At 33.1% G+C, this 20,941-nt stretch overlaps 1 protein-coding gene and 1 pseudogene across 1 annotated transcript; both read right to left on the bottom strand.

Moving 5' to 3' along the window:
* Positions 1-905: 905 nt before the first annotated feature.
* On the bottom strand, positions 906-6,140 carry LOC132314755 (3,9-dihydroxypterocarpan 6A-monooxygenase-like; annotated as a pseudogene).
* A 10,469-nt stretch (positions 6,141-16,609) lies between these two features.
* On the bottom strand, positions 16,610-20,553 carry LOC132313628 (protein POLYCHOME-like). The gene is made up of 2 exons (XM_059812483.1): positions 20,041-20,553; positions 16,610-17,383 (listed from the first exon to the last, which is right to left on the bottom strand). The coding sequence occupies exons 1-2, from the start codon at positions 20,422-20,424 to the stop codon at positions 16,994-16,996; spliced, it is 774 nt and encodes a 257-aa protein (XP_059668466.1). The 5' UTR covers positions 20,425-20,553; the 3' UTR covers positions 16,610-16,993.
* Between the last annotated feature and the right edge of the window lie 388 nt (positions 20,554-20,941).

The following is a 20,941-nucleotide window of genomic DNA, read 5'->3' on the forward strand; positions in this document are numbered from 1 at the left end:
CACAGAATAAATATACAAATGAAGGTTATCACTAGCTATGAACAATTCAACAACAGACTAGCATTTTGCCACATTTTTTTTTTTTTTTTTTTTGAAAAGTTGTTATAATTAAACGTTGAGTAAAACCTATATAATACATCCAAAAAGGGTAAACTAGCTATAAAAGAACACACTGATATAAGTGAAAAGATAATAATAAAACTGTTATATTTTATCTTTTCACTTATATCTAAAATCTAACTGTTTTCCTACTCACAGATGAAACTAAAACACCAATCAGTTAAACATTCATATTTAGTACCGAATTTTTAGCAAAAATAACATATCATATCCTAATATTAGAACAAAGGAAAATTCCCAAATCAAACGATCCACATAAATTGAACAACATATATGTGTGAAATGATAATTGCATTGAGAATCGAAGACCCAGATAGGGAAATAGTGTGAATTTAAAGAAAACCTGTTCTCTGGTGGCGAGACCGGCGTTTCGACTTTTGCGGGAGTAGCTGAGAAATGTGAGATAGAGGGAGTCACCGAGAGATGTGAGATAGAGGTGAGGGAGTCACTGAGTGATGTGAGATAGAGGGAGTCACCGGTAGGTTGCGAGCTTCGCTGCTCGTTTCGACTTTCGCGGGAGACCGGTAGGAAGGCGATATAGAGGGAGAAGAGAAGGATGAGGAAAGAGAAAGTTAGGGTTTGTCCAAACCTGAAGTCGATCGATATAGAGAGAGAAGTGAAGGTTTTATGTTTAATTTGGGCTTTCGAGTTGGGTTCGGGTTGAACCCAGGCCAACTTGAATAAGGTTGGGTTTTGATAAAACCCAACCCGACTTAAACCTGAATTGTGAATTTATATGTCCAGATTTTAAAATTTATGGGCTGGACTAGCCCGCCCAAGTTACCCTATGCTTCTGGGTCCCGCATGATCGCGTACACATTAAATATGATGCTTTCATTTGACGTTATATCATAGCCGTTGATCTTGCAATCCTCCTTGCATTTTCGGAAAATCGACGGTGTTGGAGCATGAAACCTTAGACTTTCTTTGACAATTGCTTGCAAATAAGGAAGATTTGGGACGTCTGATTCTTCTACTAATCTGTTTGATTCCACAACCTTTTTGATCTCCTCTCAGAGCTTTTTGAACATCTGGATGGTTGATGAGCTCCGCTAGTGTCCATTGTATGGCCACACTAATTGTCTCTGTACCTACCATGAACAATTCCTGTTCACAAATACAGATTACAATAATTTATAATCAATTCACATATATTCATTAGGGTTGATTGGTTAACTAGAGTCCTAGTTGATCTAATTTTTTTCCTAAAAAATGATAGAATTCCCGATAGATTTTGATTTTTGGACACTATTTACGAGACATTTCGATATTGCTCAAAATAAAATATTACAAAAAGTATTTATTTTATTGTTCAAAACGCTTACCCTAATTTTTTAAATTGGAATTGTGACTTGGTTAATAATATTTGGATTTTTAAAAAGAAAAAGACATAACAGTTACAGAACTAACCATGTGAAATGATTTGATATCGTTTCTGGTTAGCTTCACCTCAACTGTTTCATCCCCATAGATGTCTAAGAGATGGTCCATCGTATCCTTTCTCTCTCTTTCACCACCAATAATGTTTTTTCCTTCTTCTCATGTTCCATCATGATCCTTTCCACCAACCTATCAAACTTCAAAAACAATGATGTAATCTCCCTTCCATACCCAAACAAATCAAACTTTCCCAAAGGACCCAACATTTCTCCCAAGATGAGCTTGGGTGCAATGTCCAAAATCCCTTTAACCAACCCCCATATCTCCTTCCCTTCAACAGCGTTCCTAGAGCACCTAGTGGTCATCGCCATCCGGCATATCACGTTGTTGGTCATAGTCATTAGCTCCATACCTACATCATAATCCCTTCCACCTTTCGAGCACCTAAAAAGTATATCCAATAATTTCGCCATCTCTTGCTTTTGAATATCAATAAAGCGATTGAGTTGTGCACATGCAAGAAGCTCAGTCATGCATATTTTCTTTATGAAGCGCCAATAAGCGCCATACTCGGCATTCACAAACTTTGAGTCTTTGTATATATCAAAGTCTGAGGCCCCGAATGCCGGACTGGACACGAAGTTCATCTCATGGGTATTAAGGAATTCTTTAACAGTGGTGGCATTGGAAACAACAACGGCGGTTGATGAGCCCAGGGAGAGGCACATGAGCGAGCCGTGGTGGGAAGCTAAGGTTTGGAAGGACTTGGATAACACGGAACTCAATAAATGAAGGTGGCTGATGATGGGTAATGCTCTGGGGCTTGGAGGGTGTTGCAAAACTACTCTTTTTGGTTTTGAGAATTTTTTTCACGAGGAATCGAATTAGGAGGGTGGAAGTGTGATACCCCTCGGATCCGAGACACGGGTTGATCAGGCCCAGGCCCAAACCCGAGGGAATATCAAACAATTAAAGTATTTTAAAGCGAACACAGATGACAAAATGAAATAATAAAGATGGAATAAAACTGAAAGAAACATTAATTATAAAATCCTCCATGTATAACTGAAAATTGAAACTCCAATCCTCCAAAACTTCAAGGTTACAACTTGGGAATCCACTGATGGACCCCTAACCAAAAGTTCAACTGAAACTGAAAACTGAAAATAGATAATGCTAGAAATATCGAGAGAAGTCCTACGTAATCAGATGAAGGTGAGACTGTCCTCGACAAACACGATCAAGCTCTAAGGCTGGAACCGTCCTGTACTTGAAAAGAATAATGAAGGAATGGGTCAGACCCACGAGCAAGTTCTAATCTAACTGCAATCCATACAGTGACCCGATACGCAGATACACCGTAGACACCTCACAATATCTATCTAGTCCATACGTATAAATATATCCACACTGAGGGACATTCACTAGTCTATAATAGGGGTCTCAACCTGAATAGAAGGCAACATGCGAATACGCACCCAAAGGTGGGCATGAGTACCTAGGACCTAACAGGGTACACCTCAACCTATTACAACCAGCTACGCATCCACTGCATATACGCACCCTAACCAACGAGTCTGAGACTCAAGCTCAACTCATGGTACCATAAACATATATATAAAGTCCGTCCAAATCCAGGGTATGCAATTCAACTATTTATTAAACTAACATACAATAACCAACTAGTTAGTCACTCAACTTATTCAGTTGATATGACTTAACTACCATCCGTTAATCCAGGAAGTCATCCAACTTTGTTACAGCTGATCTGACTTAGTCACAATTAGGATTCAATATCTTTCAATCCATTCCATTAATCCATTAGGTTAGGTTTATGCGTTTTGAGCTAAACCGTCCCTAGTATGTCACCGTCCCATATCGGTATATACAATCCTCCATATCCATGTAAATTACAACATATATAACAGTTCAATAATTTACAGACCAAAAACCACCATCCAATAATTGCAGAAGGAATCTTAACAATCCAGCAAATAAAATCCAGTAGTAATCCATATAATTGCATCGAATAATAAACTATTCTAACAATTAACATTCAACACATGCATAGACAAATTTAATAAAACAGTGACCCTATCATGTATTTAAAATTAGTTCTATAATAATATTATAGTCCAATAAATCGCTAAATTAAACTAAGCGATCTAGTTCCCTCCATCTGGTAACAGAGTACTAAGTCATATACTTATATTTTGTTGTATCCTTTAGCACAGAGCCTCCACTATGCCACAAGTCCAATATATTACTTTAAAAGACTTCATCATGCATCTAAAATAATTTTAAAATCATTTTATAGCACCCTAAACCGTCAGATTAAAATTAATCAACAAATCCCCTTTCAGCCGTTAATTGTACGCAAAGTTGTCAAATAGCGTACTGTTAATTCTATTTAAAACTAAGGGGGAAATTTATGCAATTCAAGACCTTAGTTACATGTTAAAATTATTATTTAAACACCCAATTAAAATTTTAAAACTAATTAATGACCCAGAATGCCCAAACAGTGACAAAAGTATTAAAAAGTGCCGTAACAACAAATTCCAAAATTCACAAAAGGTTAGAGCCTGCTCTAAAAAGAAAGAGCAGGCTCTTTCTTACATGGAGCCGGCTCTTATTGGAGGAGAGCCGGCTCTTGCTTTCCAGAGCTGGCTCTCTCCCTCTTGAGAGCCTCCCGTTCTGTCTCTGCTCCGTTTCAGCTCATCTTCTCCATCTCCGATCCAGTCCTAACCCACTATTGGTCTCTAAAACTAATTTTAGAAGTTTAATTAACACCCAATAGCTTCCTATTAATTTAATTACAGTAACTAGAATCAATTACCAGGATTACAATTGAATCAAAATGGTTACTGAACTGCAAATACTTTAAAACCAAACTGAAACGGATTTACAACAACAGTTCCCTTCCAACTCATTTGTTCTTCTTCTAAATTTGAATTTAAAGGACTTAAATTACATCTAATATCCAATCAGATCTTGGTTCATCGCAGTAAGGTTCAAAACCAAAAGTAAAACCGTGGAACGTTTCATGCCAAAACAGAGACAAGGAAAACATACATGCTATAATTGTTTGGTAAATAAAATCTCACAGATAAAACGATCAAGTAAAATATATATAAAACATGCATGGTTCAGTTTAAGGCCAATTAATCTCCTAGAGACTGTCCAGGTGCACAGAACACAAGTCAAAGGGAAGGAGGAAGATAAGAACTTGCCTTTGAGTTTCAGACTTGAAACTCTAAATTCCCAATTCTGTATTGCCCGTTCAATTTCCCACTGCTGTTCCACAAACCCACGTTCCTTCTACCTTGCTTCCACTTATCCTTCCTCTCCTATCTCTCTCTATTCTCCCTCTGTATCCCACGATCTCTGTTGTTTTTACAGAAATTACATTTAATTATTCTAAAACCCTAAACCACCGTGACACACATACTTATAGGCTTAGTAATTAAACCCTAATCCATGTAACCTTAAAGCCAGAGCCCATCTCGGCCTATAAACCGACCTAAGATAAATTCCTACGTCGGCCACCCATGTAAATTGCAACCCTAAATTCATGTAAAGAACAGAAAATTAAATTCCTTTAAATTTAAATTTCCATTAAATAAAATTGATTAAACAATTAAATAAACACAATTAAATAAATAAATAAAATTATATAAACAGTTACCAAAAACATATTAAGTAACATGATTGATTAAACAAAAAAACCATTAAGCAATTAATTAAACTAAATAATGCACATACAACCAATTTAAACAAATGAAAAACAATAAAACAACTAAAAATGCGATTAAGATAATAAAATAAAGAAAAATGCAATACAATAAATATTAAAAATGCCGAGACTATCCTTTTAAAATTAGGGGTATTACAGGAAGCAAGCCATATGAAGAAGAGGAAGCAATAAAACTAAACATTTAAGGTTCTGGCCATGGCTTGCATGAGAAAGCCAGACCTTCTAAGTAGTACTATATATAAGAGGAGCAATGGAAGATATGATACACTTATTATGATTGTATTATATTTGAAGTTGCTAATTGGAGGACTTGAAGTCACGAGCGACAGACTCAACCTTATGCCAAAGCAATGAAGGGTTATGGTAGGATTCTTTAAGGTCGAAAGGATGCAGAGGGGATTTTGGAATGGAGGATGAAAACTTAGTAATGTCTTGTTCACTAAGGCAAGGCCCAATTTGAGGATAAGAGCAAAAGACAGCTGGAATAGTATAATTGCCTTTACAGCTTGCCATTTTTGGGTCACTCAATAGGAAAGATACGCTTGGCAACAACTCCAGAAATATAGGGATTAGGGCAATATGACCCAAAAGAGGCATGACCCTGATCCGTTTTTTAGCTAGAGGCCCAACAATATATCACCTGAGTGACCTAGGGCTATAAAAGGAGGCAGTGACAAAAGGCAAAGGCCAAGAGAACTGACAGCAGCTTCTTCCCTACAGTTGTTCCAATCTTCTCACTGGATTGGTTTTCTCTCCCTTCTTCCACCTTTTTGCATTCCTCATATTGTTTAGTGATATATTCCCAGACCCTTTGTAACACATCCCAACCCAATTTACAGTATTTAATAAATTGAACAATTGGAATGTATCTAACTATCTGCATTAACTTCATACATACGTGACGTCGTCATATATCAGAATGTCTCTTTAAAAGTTTACAATTAAAAATAAACTATAAATCCACCTTGCAAGTTTTAAGAAAACTAAACAATTAACTATAAGTCACCATATTAAATTCTACTACAACATTTACATATTATACAAAAGATTTTCCATTGTTCTTTTCCCCATTCACACCCAAGACTCTAGACCTGGCAGTAGCAATCCACCCTTGTACCTGAAAAATTATAGATATGGAAGGAGTGAGCTTAAAGCCAGTGAATGCAACACTACTACATCAGAGTAATATAAGCAAAAATTATCCGATAACTTCAATTAAACTTCATTAACATATAACTTTCAACTTTACAAGGCATTAAAATATAGTACTCTCCTCTAGGCCAGATTATGAACCTTATATAATATAGTACCCTCCTTTTTGGCCAGAGTATGGACCTTATATAATATATTACTCTCCTTTCAGGCCAGAGTATGGACCTTACATAATATATTATTCTCCTTCCAGGCCAGAGTATGGACTTTATATAATATTACTCTCCTTCCAGGCCAGAGTATGGACCTTATATAATATAGTACTCTCCTTCTTTGCCAGCGCATGCACCTTATCAAGTTATATATATATATATATATATTCATCTTCATGTCACATAAGCAGCTTCAATACTTCAATTAAACACATCCAAATATAAACTTGAAGTGTGTACACCCACCTTAACTACTTTTCAAATTATTTATTTTTCCTTCGGTACTATCGATGTGGTCCGTTCTGTCTCGTTACCTAAACAATATTATAACCATGTTATATTCATTTCTAAAGATAAATAAATAATAATTATCACCTTCCTATAAATCTCAACTTTTCTATACAATTGTAATGGAAATTTCAATTTTAAACATTTAGATTAAATTCCCACACAATACTTACTACCCGACATGATTTATATAACTTAAAAGAAATTTACAATTCAATTGAAAGAGAACAATTGAACAATTAGAATTTCTTCAAGAACAGCTTATAATATCAACTATAGAAAATTTCGATAATAAACCTTTAATCACCAACTTCATAATTACAATAAAATAATCATGATATCAAGCAGCCTTTGATTCAAGTTAGAAATAGTAAAATATATGGTAATAATTTGCATAAAATAACCTTGAATTTAGTCAAAAATAATATTAATAGAAAAAATTAAAATACAAACTTCCTTACCTCTAATAATACTGTACAAAGAGAAAATCCACTCAAAAATTCTTCTTTCTCTCTTTCTCTTTCTTTCTTCCTCACTCTCTTTCCCTGTTCTCTTCTCTAGTCCGGCTCTAGTGCCACAGTTTTCTTTCCTTATTTTTCTTTTCTTTTTCTACAAATTTTGGTTTTAAAACATGCTAGTCCAGAGAACTCCAAAACATAGAAGTAACATAAAGTATATATGAAACTTTTAATAGGTTGTATGACATGTGTCCAAGCATACTCATACGCTCCTATTTAATTCCTTCAATCAATTATCCAAAAGTTTACCAGGAAGCTTCTATATAAAATACATATCTATCTAAAATCCAATGATACATATATGAGGTGTAGTGTTAATTGCAGCCGCGTGAGCGACAGTCCATTCACAGTCACAATTAGGATTGGTTAGACAAAAATACTGTTTTAAATTATCTAATCTTTCTTCTTTTCTTCTTCTCTCCTCCTTTAATCAAGGATGTGTGATTAGTTATGTGAATATATTCTAAAAAAGGAAAAAATAATTTAGATAGGATAATTCATTCACAAGAGATGGATGGATTCAGAAAAAAATAAAAGAAAGAAGAAAAAAAAAAAGAGCGAGAAAAAAATCCAAAAAAGAATAAAAAGAAAGGTAAAAAAAATCGATTATAAATTTCTTCCTTTTTTGTTTTCTCATATATATATATGTGTGTGTGTGTTTCTTTTTGTTTTTATTTTTTATTTTTACAACTATCCTTCTATAAATGGATTTAAAAAAATAAAAAAAATTAAATAAAAGAAAAGGAAATAATTCATTCACCAAAAAAGAAATATATATGTATATAAAACTAATTTTGTATATATCTTTTTTAAATCTCATAATCTAGTTATTTTTTCTTCCTTTTTTCGGATTTTTTTAATTTTTATTTTTTCTTAGAATCCATTTTTTGTGAATGGATTATCCTATCTTCCTTTTCTTTCTTTTTTTCATTTTTTTCTTTTTTTCCAGCATCCATTCACATTACATTAGTTATTATTATTATTATATATACATACATACATACATACATACGCACACATCTCCATATGAATCGATTAAAAGAAGAAGAAATGAATAATTTAAAAAGGTATTTTTGTCTAAAAAGTAATATTAGTAAAGTCCCATAAAAATAGAAAGTCAAAGTAATTAATGCATTTAAAATTGACCAACCCTAACTTCGGTTGCGCAACTATAATTAGCACCCCTCTAAATATATTTATATATAGACTTGGTGTTAGCAGCTATAATAATGTATATCATTAATTGTTTTGCAACTTGCATGAAATATAATACTATTATTTATAAAACCTATCCACCAAACTCCATACTCCCCCACTTGATATCAGCACACATCTTAACTATAAGTGACATGTGTCACGCTAGTCTTTCTTTTTCTTCATTTCAATCAACTGCTACAAGTTCACATAATAAACCTTGCTAACTAAACAGACATAGGAAAGAAATAAATATGAATAACTCTAAGTAACGTGTACATTGCAGGTGTGAATTTAAACTCAAGTAAATATTAATAAGCTCGTAATAGTAATTAAAAAGCTAGTAAAAATTCAGGATATGACACTTTGACACGAGAAACAGATACCTACAGACTTCAAATGTTAAGTCCGTATACATCTTTAATTTACCACCTCCCAGCCAAATATGAAGGCCATGATTATTTTTTATTATACATGTATGTATATGTTTCATAGATAAACATTAATCAACAATGCCGTTGTAGCTAGAGTTTTTTTTTTTGGTAATCTAGATATCTGGGGCTTTGTCCGGACTAATGCCGAGACAAACAACACACAGAACTGGTCTCCCAGCCGACCCTCATTCATCTCCTTAATAAATGGACTAATTAGTGTTGTATGATTTTGTAAAGAACAATGTTTTTGTCTCTCTTTTTTAGGAAACTACAAAAATTGTATTTCACGAACTTTGATATTTCTCTTCTAATAATCATGGTAAATGAAATATTATCCGATCAAAGTTCTTCAAACTTATAAGTTTTTAAAATTCTTATGATGATGTTATGGACCGGAAATTCTGTATTGATTCTAGAATGTGCACTTTTATAAAGTCAAGAATACTGACATTATGCAATTATAACATGTAATTGTATTTTTATCAACACATTTACTATTAGTAGTTCTAGCTATAGTCCAACTGATCTGCAAAATATATCAAAGCATGACGGAAAATATGTAAAATGATTCTAGAATGTGTATTTTTTACAAATCTTATTTTAAAAAGTAAGTACTATTAATATTGTTGAATGTGTGACTAAACAAATACATGTGATACACGTTAATAATATATTAGCAGTACACGTTAACAATTATTGTTATTAAATTTTTATGCAATATCGATGCTATTTGAGTGGTGGACTCTATATCCCCACCCGTGCGGAGGGAATCAAGCATTGCAAAGGTCTCCTACACACGAAAGAGATTCGAGATCTTAATTTCAATTTATAAATATTAATTTAATTTTCTTCATTCATATTAGAGGTGCAATTTGAGTCATGGGTACCACTCATGGACCTCATGGTGTTTACGGATTCAAGCCAATTTGGGTCCATAACTACTAATTTTTCATTGTGTATAACAAATTATAAGGTAAAGTGCAAAAAAAATTCTGAATTATGTCAGAATTTGTAAATAATCTTCTTGAAATATATTTTGTGTATAAAACTCTCAAAACTAATATATTTAGTTTCAAAATACCCTAATACCTTAAGGGCTAGTTTGATGTGGTTGAATGAAATAAAGTGGGAATGGAATGAATAAGATTCCATTTCCATGTTTAGTTGTACAGAAAAACATCAAACATATATAAATATGTATATATATATATATAGCTGACATTTCATTAAATATTTTTTTATTCATTTATTTATTATTATTTTTTTTAAAGTAAGAATGGAATGGTCATTCCTTTAGTTGGAAAGTGGAATGAATTAGTAAGAACCATCATTCTCGGAGAATGGACAAAAATCATCATTCTAATTTTAAAGTAAGTTACCAAATTAAAGAATGGAAATAAAAGCATTCCATTCCTACTTCATTTGATTCCATTCACTCACATCAAACATGGCCTGATTATATTTTATTAGATGATCATAATGCATTTTCTTATTGAATTTAACTTAATCTATTTTTCTTACTGAAATAAATTACGAAAAAAAATTAAACTAATTTGATGACATATTCTCTATTAAATTTACATAAATTTATTTTGAAAATTATTTTTTTAAATAAAAATATTAAGTAGTAAATTTTAAAATAATTTAAGTAATTTCTTAAATTTTCATGAATATATTGCATAAAAAAGAAGGTATTTTTTATTTAGGTAATTTTTTAAATTTTCATGACTATATTGTATGAAAAAGAATCTATTTTTTATAGTAAAAAAGTTTGTAGTGAGTATAATAAGTTTTCTTATAAAAAGTAAATTTTTAATAATAAGTTAATAATTTTAAAAAATAGTAGTTCCAAATTTATTTATTTATTTTATCATTTTTTTTAATAAATTAATACTAATAATATAATTAAGATAAATGGTATGATGAATATTTAGATAAGAGAAAAGATATTAAAATTAGTTTAATAAGAAATGACAAATGTAAGTAGAAAGGGTAAAATAGTCTTTTGTGATGAATTTGTCCTTAATTACAACAAATTAATAGTTCAGGAGAGTTATTTATAAAGAGACAATAATTTAGGAATTTTTTTTACACTTTATCTTAAATTATATAATATTTTGAGGGCAAAATAATATGAAACATATATAATATCATGAATCCACCTGTCTTTATACCAAAAAGTCTAGATTAAAGTTTCTTTCAGATCTTCAAGCGAAGAAGTACACATAATATCGTGAAGAACTAGACAGTAGCTAGACACAATGTATGAAAAACTAAAACTTAAAAATATCATGGGGGTAGACTATGATGCAAGGTTTCATCCCACGGATCATCTAACAAATATTATACGATATATTACTACTACAACTATCATTGTTCAAAATGACGTCACGAAGTAATGTCTGTTTTTTTTAACTGAATGTCCAATAATTTTCCCTCAAAAGAGGCTATTCGGCACCGGCCTTTTCACCGACTAAATCGAGGCTCTCATATGGATCGAATATCTCCGGCCTTCCCATTGGCTAAAACGAGGCTTTTCGGTGGATAAAATGGCACCGGCTTTTTCACCGGATAAGGGATCTTGAGTTTACATACGGTTCTTTAAAATATTAATTGTTAGAATGAAAATACTCTACTCAAAAGATTAACCATTTAGATAGAGTAACGTTTCCATCATATAAATTTTTTATTCTTTTCAAAGTTGTTGTACTGCCCAACAATTACTGGTACTATTATATAACCCGTAATTATTATTATTATTTTTTTCCACATATAATCCGTATAAAAACATATAATTCAGGTCAGAGTGATCAAAGCTGCCTATTTGACGAACTCAACTACGTATGCAAGCTAGTGGAAGTGATCAGTTTCTTTCATGTTGTTCAAATAAAGCAATGAGTTTGACCTAAAAAAATTTGAACTCTTAAATAAAGTGGTCCTAACTTAATGTGATTCTCTCTCTCTCTCTATATATATATTATGTTAAGTTCTTCTCTTTGTTTGTCGTATAGATTTATATACGAAAGAGACTGACAATAATAGTTTCAAATTTGACTTTTTTTTTTTTTTTGTATAGTTAAATGTCTGTGTCATTATTAATTTTGGTCTTAAGATGGAGCACAATAAGGCATAACCGTAAAAATAACGGTCATCTTCAGGCAACCATTTGATATATACTAAAAGTCAAAAAACCTCACCAAGTCGCATCCGAACTTAATGGTATTCAGTCCTTAGACTCAGATTTTAATCAATAATATTAATTCAGCCCTCTATGTATTTTAATTCAATGTTCGTCACACGACATGCTATAGTACTGGAAAAATGGATGACCAATCATTTTCCTTTAAATATATATATATAGTCAAGATATATTGATAATTATATGTATAATTTGGTCACGGTCAAGGTTCTAGCTTCTGATTAGTCCAAGACTACAATCATATACTATTTATATATAGTTGTTGCAACATATTTCGCGGGAAATTAAACACGAGTCAGACTATAAGATGTGCTAATAATAATGCAGTTTAATTGGCTATTTTTGTGTGTATATTATCTTGATAATGATAGTCAAAGCATACAAATCAAATTCCAAGTCAGATTTTGGTGTGTGTGTGTGTGTGTTTTTTCCTCACAAAAACAGAGACACGATTATTTTTTTTCTTTTCTTTTTTGGGTAAATATATGTTACCAGTAACCACACCATTTTGCTTGGTGTGGAACTGGAATCTGTGGATAGTTTCTTGTTAATATACAAATATACTTATAGATAGACATTAAATAAGTAAGGGCTAAGTAAGTTGTTATTCCAAAATTGTAGGCAGGTCTCCACTTTCATTTATTCAAATTATTCAGAAATCAAATGATAAAAATAATTGACAATTATCTTAATAGGTCTCTTCTTTTTTTTATCCCTTTTTATGACTCTCCGAAAAAAAAAAATCTATTGGTTTACCATCAAATTACTCTCGTTTTCATCTCTTTTCTTTCTCTTTTGCATGTTTCATGTTTTTACTCCAATTGAATCACGAACGCCTGTCATTTACAAATAAATATTAGTTATTTTGTGTACAACAGTGAATGAGTTATATATAATTGTGGCAACTTAGCATTTTTCGGTCAAAATTTGGGATTAGATGGAAAAAAATAAATAAATAAATTAAGAACATTGAGTATCTACTTCTATCAAGAGAGGAAGCTATCAAAGTTGGGAAAAGTTATACTTACCACGTATTAAAAAAAAAAAAGTTCTAAAGTTGAAAATGAAAGAAAGAAAATGACTTTAAGAGAGAGCATAAACACTTCACAATTTTATGATTATAGATTTTGAGATTTTTATTAGACCATATTTGTTTTATTATCTTTATCTAAAATAATTTGTTTTCATCTCCATTTTTTCTCTATTATGGGTTCTTTTTCAACTTCTCTATGTATTACTGTGATTAATCTCTCTTTTTTTATCTCAAGTTGATGCGTCCACAATAATTTGTGTTTGTATGTAAGAAAAACTATCTCATAATAAAAAGTCTCCCTATATAATACACACCTCTCTATTCCCCACTATCCTTTCCTTTTGTATCTTCACTTCTCCTACCCTATTCTTCTTTCTTGATGACCCCACGTTTGGGATCGTGACCCATTTTAGAACTGGGCTTTTGTCTTTTTCTCTGGGCTAACCCGTGTGAGACCCAAATAGCTTTTCTTGACGTGTAGCCATTTGGGTGGTACAGTTGGTGACCAACCATTGAGAGTTATTTTGGCTCCTCAGTGTTTTAATATATTGAGGGCAATTTAGATGTTAATAGAAGAGGAGGAAAGGAGTGAAAGCGAGAAACAACAACGACACAGTAGATAAAGAGTGAATTGAAGCAAGGAGGAGAGAGAAAAAAGTTATGTATTGAAATAATTTTTGGATTATTTTTGTCATTTATTATGTAAAGATATAAAAGCAAAGCCACTTATAATTTTGGAGTGTAAATATCGACTCCCATAACAATTACATTACTCAATCAAGTCTATAACTACAAATAATAAAGAGATGGAGATATAAATGAATAAATATACACTCATATATCACTATTATTTTGATAATTAAAATTAATTAACAACATTTGTGTTAATCAATGTAAATAGTTAGTGCCACATGGGACACTACGTGTCCTACTAAATAATAATATCAAATAACTGGTCAGCATTGAGTGGGTCATATTGGGCCCCACCTGACACTACTCAGGAAGCCCTAAGAACCTCGAGCTATTAGGGTCGAATGCTCATAAGAGGAGGGGGTCGCTACCCCTCACTCTCTTGCCACAGCGGTGCCACATTCCAGTCGGATGGGTCCCGCCATAACTCAAAGGCCCCTCTTTTCTCGCAACACTTGGGATAGGGGCCTGAGGGTTCTGCTAACTGCCATCCTCGAACCACCCATTTTGGGAAGCTCGAGGAGCTCGAAAGATAGGGAAACGCGAGGCCAAAGAAGGCAGAGCCTCGGAACCTTCCCCTCTTCCCCCTAAGGCATGGGAATCTGAGTCATAATTGAAGGGAGGCTGAAATTCAAGGTACCGCCCTGCGAAGGGCCCCCCCCCCCCCCCCGTTTGAGTCAGTCGGCGCATTAAATGCACTGAGATGACTTGTGGCACAGAATCATCATTACATCACCTGAACCAAGGCTCGCGTTGCCTCAAGCCACCTTCTTGACGTTCCATCAGTCAGGAGGGGGCCCCTCTTGCCTAATGGTCAAGGGGAGGCGACCAATGGTCAAGGGGAGGTCTCCCCCCCGCAACCAGGGGACATTACCCAGACGTAGTAATCAGAAGTTAAAGACAAGAAAACAAGAATCATAAAGACCTACTATCGGACCTCGAGCTAGACAAGTACTGAGCAACTGCCTTCCTTCTCTTAATCTTCACTTATGAAGAATCCCTGGTATAGCTTGAGTTCCCACTCAGATACTAATCTCAGTATTCCTGATTTACGTGGAATGATCTCCTCGCCCCATCACCCATCACTATCAACAATCAACTAATAATAAAACGATTTAAAAAGAAGATTTTAGTAACCAATTCTAAACAAAATTACGATGACCAAAAAATAAGAAAAAAAAAAATGAATAGTCGCCAAATTAAAATTTTATTATAGTGAAAAGAACGTTAGAATTTATTTCCTAAATTACCCTTCACAAATTAGACACTTTCAACTAATTTCCCTTCTTTCAAGTTTCAACTCCATTTACTAGTAATTGGAGGTTTGTCTTCTGTGAAATTTCAGATATATGTGTGTGTGTGCGTGTTTTTGTTTTCACAAGAGAAAAAAATAATTGTTTACTTAGGTCCAAACTTATGGAAATTTACTTAATCTTCGTTTGGATTGAGTGATTTGGTAAGAGAAAAAAAACAAAAAGGATAGTGAAAATCGCATTTGGATAGTTTTTAGTGGAGAGAAAAGAAAGGATTGGGAAATAACTATCCCTCCAAATCCCTCATGTGCCATCTCCCAAAAATGAAAAGATTTGGAGGGGAAGAAAAGTGAGTAAATAGTATTTTCATAATCTCGAAACTACCTTTTTATAAAATTTGGATAGTTTTCATACAGTTCAATTATGAATTCGGGAAGCCCGAGTTTGCACTTAACATGTTCAAGAAAATGGTTGCTTTATTAAATTCTCAAAGAAGAGTATTTGAGGAAATAAATCTCAATCTGCAATTATGTTATAATTTTGGAGACTATTCATTTTTTTTTCTTATTTTCTGGTCACTTTAGAACAGTTTTTTAAGATTGGCCATTGAAATCTAATTTTTCCAAAAAATTTACATGTTATGTTAGAAAATATATATGCTTATATATATATATATAGTTATAGATAACAAGAGCAAGAAATTTAACTACACCAAACATAATTATTCTTGGATATGATGCTATGTTTTTTTAGCATGAATAAATTCTTTCACACCAGGTGAGGAAGAAATCATTACTCAACATATGTTAATTAAACACTAGCATTAATCAGGTCCACAGACGCAAATAATGAAGAGAAGGAGATTTAAATGAATAAATCTGCACTCTTTCAATGGTAGTCAACCTAAGGGTGCAGAGGAGTGAAGCAGCCACTGCATTCAGCCACAAACGTCATTGAAGTCAGGCATTTTCTATGGTAGTGCTTATTTTACGAAAAATAAGAACACAAAATCATTGCTATGAATACGCACACATATAGTTTAGGGAGATTTTGTGAAATTAAACCACTGAAGAAATAGATGGAATAACACATCATTGCTATACGTACAATGTCAAAAATTAAACTTGTATCGTATTTCCCTCATAGCACTCTTCAAGACATGCATTGAACATAATGTACATGAAAAACTGGATAATGATCAGCCAAAATGATGACAGATATAAAAGAAAGCAAGCACAAATTACCAACACCATACGTATATCATCTCAGAAACAGTAAGTAATAGCTACTGAGAAAAAACAACCATCAGCCTAAAGCAAATAACATCAACAATAATAACAGTTAAGAAAGAAGAGAGAGACCACCATAACACAGAAAACTTCAGTTCTTTTTGTAAAACTGGTCCTTATTATATTGGAGAAGAAATGTCACATGGCATGAAAACCAGCCAAAGTAATGGAAAAACCTTTACTTTGGCTACACCCCACGCCAACACTAGTAACAGATACTAACTATTACAAGCAATATTGCCTACTGATCCTAATCTAAGACCTTCAGCTAGATGTTAGCATGCAAACAAGTAAACAGAAAAGCTAGTGATTTATGCATATTCAACTTTGCTTCTTTGAGAGCCCAAAACATCATCAGAAGATGATATATATATCTCACCACGGGCTAGTTGTCGATTCTCCTCTCTTCCAAAATCCTTGGTATCTGTCCTATCAACAAGGGTTGATGTGGAGATCAAGATAAATTTGCATCAATTAGCGCATTGACATCAAAGTGCGTACTCTTTTTTCCCTCTCCGCCCTCTTTGCACTGGGGGTTCTCTTCAGCTTATTCAGTTCCTCCATCACCACTTTCTCAACTGTGTCAATTGAGTTCAGGAGCTTTTTTTGGGGTGTGAGGATATCTGATTCTCCAGCATTCTGATTAGTGATATCAAGCAATATCTTTGAGACTTTACCAATAGATTTGGAGCCAGGCTTCATTCTAATTGTTGAACTAGGAGACATCATAGAAATGTTGTGCTCGAGTTGAGCACCGGGTGTAGATATTGTAGAATCATTAAGAGCAACTTGGTCCTGAGGTATTGGACTCTCAATTTCTAGGCCTTCGATTTCTCTCAAGCGAGCTCTTCTTCTTTCAATGGCCTGACAATTCATGATCAGATTCATCAAGAAAACAAGTGTTCAAATATTTCCACAGATAAGAAGAAAATTCTATAGAAAAGGAAAAATGAACCAGAAGCCAACTACATCTCATATACTCTATTTCTACTTCAATTCAATGGTAAAAGTTAAAATTGCTATCTGACAACACCAAAGCTCATAATATTTCTTATTCATAGCATTGATAAATTGCAACATACTCTAGTTTTTTACATACAAGAAGTTTAAAAAGGTTGATCTAAAACAATAATGGAGAGACCACACTAACCCATTGCTCAAGTTTAGTAACATATCATGGGTGCAGAAGAATTAGGATAAACTGCTTAGTGCTTGGCAGAAAGAAAAAAAAAAAAAAAACTGAAGTACTGAACCCAGAACAATATCTGCATTACCCCTACAAAGAATAAAAACATGGTTATCTAATTTCTCCAATTATATATATACAAATGAAGGTTATCGCTAGCTATAAACAATTTAACTGAAGCAGCACTAATCATCAAGAGGTCAATGAGAGAAGTGGACCTTTCTAAAGCCACAACAGACAATCATTTTGCCAGATATGTTATAAACATGAAGTAGAACAAGAATTCCAAAAAGGGTAAATCTGCTATAAAAGATAATAATAAAAATTGGACTCACAAAAAAAAGTAGAAGATGATATAAGAATGACATATTGAAATAGAACTATAATTTATTTGATAAAACTATAATTCATTTGATAAACTAGTCAAGGAAAATTTTTATTGTTTAATGACACAGAACTAGCACTAACTAATCACAAGATATCAACTGAGAAGAGCTGGTGATAGGGGAATGATTACTGACATAAAATCTAATTATTGTAGTGCATATCATCAACAGTGTTCCTATTCATAGATGAAACTAAAGCACCAATCAGTTAAAGAACTAGCAGAAATTAAGCCCAACAAATCAATAAAGTGCAAATGAATTCTGAAACAAATTATGCCACCATAGCCAATTATAACAAAAAATCATTCAACTTCAAACTTACAGTTATTAACTAAAAACAAGTGTTAAAAATGAAATTTTCTATTATAAAAAAGGGGAGCACAATCAATATAGTCCAAGAACTACCACATTCAAACTTTAAATTTCATAATATAGTTCAATACTGAAGTAACATTAAGGGTTAAATACAACATTTTGAGTATATAAAAGAGGAGCACAATCAAAAGAGTTCAAGAACAATCTGATTAATGTTTCCTGTTATAAAATATCAATGATCAGTCATATTCAACTGAACCGGAATACTGTTTTATGCTTTTTCCCTCTAAACATATCTGAATACCCTATTAATACGAAAACCCAAATTAGAGAAATGTGCACCAAAATGAAAAATATCAGAATCCACAAACCATATTCAAGCATTCAACTGGTTTCTAATCAATTTAAGCTATACTACAGTAGACTTCAAAGGCCAGAGAAAAAAATAAATAAATAATAAATAAATAAGCCAAATCCGGAGTTAATTTAACAGGAGCTAAATAAAAACATGGTTATCTAATTTCTCACAGAATAAATATACAAATGATGGTTATCACTAGCTATAACAATTTGACAGAAACAGCACTAATCATCAAGAGATCAATAAGAGAAATGGACTTTTCTAAAGCCACAACAGACTAGCATTTTGCCAGATATGCTAAAAACATTTAGTAGAACAAGAATTGCTAAAAGGGCAAACTGGCCATAAAAGATAATATTAAAAATTTGATTCACAAAAGATCTCCATCAGTAGAAGGATGATATAAGAAAGACAAATTGAAATAGAACTACGATTCATTTGATAAACTAGTCAATGAAATTTGTGATTGTTTAATGAGACAGAACTAGCATGCTTGCTAATCACGGGATATAAACTGAAAGGGGAATGATTATTGACATAAAATCCAATTATTGTAACACATATCATCAACAGTGTTCCTATTAACAGATGAAAATAAAACACCAATCAATGAAAGAAAAAGCATTAAATTAAGCCCAACAAATTAATTGTGGAAATGAGTTCTGAAATAAATTAAGCCACTATAGCCAATTATAACAATAAATTATTCAACTTCAAACTTACAGTTAACTAAAAACGTGTTATAATTGAAATTTTCTATTATAGAAAAGAGGAGCACAATCAATATAGTCCAAGAACTGCCTTATTCAACTTATAAGTTCATTATATAGTTACAATAACAAACTAACATTAAGTGTTGAATGAAACATTTCTATTAGAAAGATCAGCACGATCAATAGAGTTCAAGAACAATTCAGATTAGGGTTTCTCATATAATAAATGAGCAAAAATAGAAAATCGCAATGATGACAGTCATATTCAACTGAACCTGAATCCAGTTTTCAACTGAACATATCTTAATACCCTATTAATACGAAAACTAATTAGAGAAAAGTACCAAAATAGCAAATATCAGAACCCATAAACCAGATTCAGGCATTCAACAGATTTCTAGCCCTACACTTGAATCGATCAAACAGCAGACTTCAAAGGCCACAAAAGAAAGCCAAACCCAGAGTTACCGAGTAATTGACCATTAATTCCACTGAACATAAACAAAATTCCCTACAATATCAGCTACAAACCTATCTCAGTACTCTACATCAAGGCTTACCCGCACAATAGAAGTGACGTCCCGAAGAGGCGTTCTTGGATACCAAGAAGGTAGCACACTGTTCGTGGAACGTCCTCGGGCTCGCCGGCCACTTCCCGCCGTGATGTTCTCTCGACCCACCGCTGGCGATCCGTACAAAATCCGGCCACGTCCATTTCCAGTTCTTGGTGTGCCAAGGCTACCCCTTCCAAAACGACCACCACCTCGCGTAGGCACCACTCCCACGGGTCCCGTCATCGCCGTAGTTCCCCACCGGAACGGAGTTCTGGAACCCATATCTGGTTCATCGGCTAGAATACCTATACTGCGAAGTGATTGCCGCCGACGAGCAAAGATCGCCGAAATGTCCTCGGGCCTAGACAATCTGTCTCTTGATTCCGGCATTATGTGAATCTCCAACAGAAAACAATGATGGTGATGGAGATGGTAGTGGATCTACTCTGTATATCTCTTTGGAGATTAAAAAAGAAGAGAGAGAAAGCTTCGAGAGAGAATCGAAATGGCAAATCTTTGAAATGAAAAGTGGGCGGTATTATATTGGAAATGAAATTTGAACAATTTTTTTAAAAAAAAAATAAAAAATTGTTCAAATTTTAAATTTCAAATTTATTTGAAGTATCTACGGGGCGGTAGATTGACCTGTCTTGTGTGAAAGTTACAATTTTGCCCCTTAAACTGGTCCCAATTGAGTTTTCTTGTTAAATGGTGATAAATTCACAGTTCCGGTTTGCCTAATCAAGGAAGATCAAAAGGGCCAAAAATATAATATATACCTTCTTTATATCAAAATGGAAAAATTAAGTAATATCATAGTGTCACAATACACTGTAAATCATATAAATATTGTCTATTTTGCACATTGTGTTTATGATTTTCAAAAAAACTTATTTACATATGTTTT

This window comes from Cornus florida, unplaced genomic scaffold (assembly GCF_030987335.1).
Source record: "Cornus florida cultivar Cherokee Brave unplaced genomic scaffold, ASM3098733v1 CherokeeBrave_3.0.0_Hap2_Chr06, whole genome shotgun sequence".
NCBI classification, from domain to species: Eukaryota; Viridiplantae; Streptophyta; class Magnoliopsida; order Cornales; family Cornaceae; genus Cornus; species Cornus florida.

Coding starts and splice junctions, on each gene's coding strand:
- LOC132313628 (XM_059812483.1), bottom strand. CDS start 20,424: ATGCCGGAATCAAGAGACAGATTGTCTAGGCCCGAGGACATTTCGGCG. Junction 17,384..20,040: donor ACGTCACTTCTATTGTGCGG/GTAAGCCTTGAT, acceptor ATGAATTGTCAG/GCCATTGAAAGAAGAAGAGC.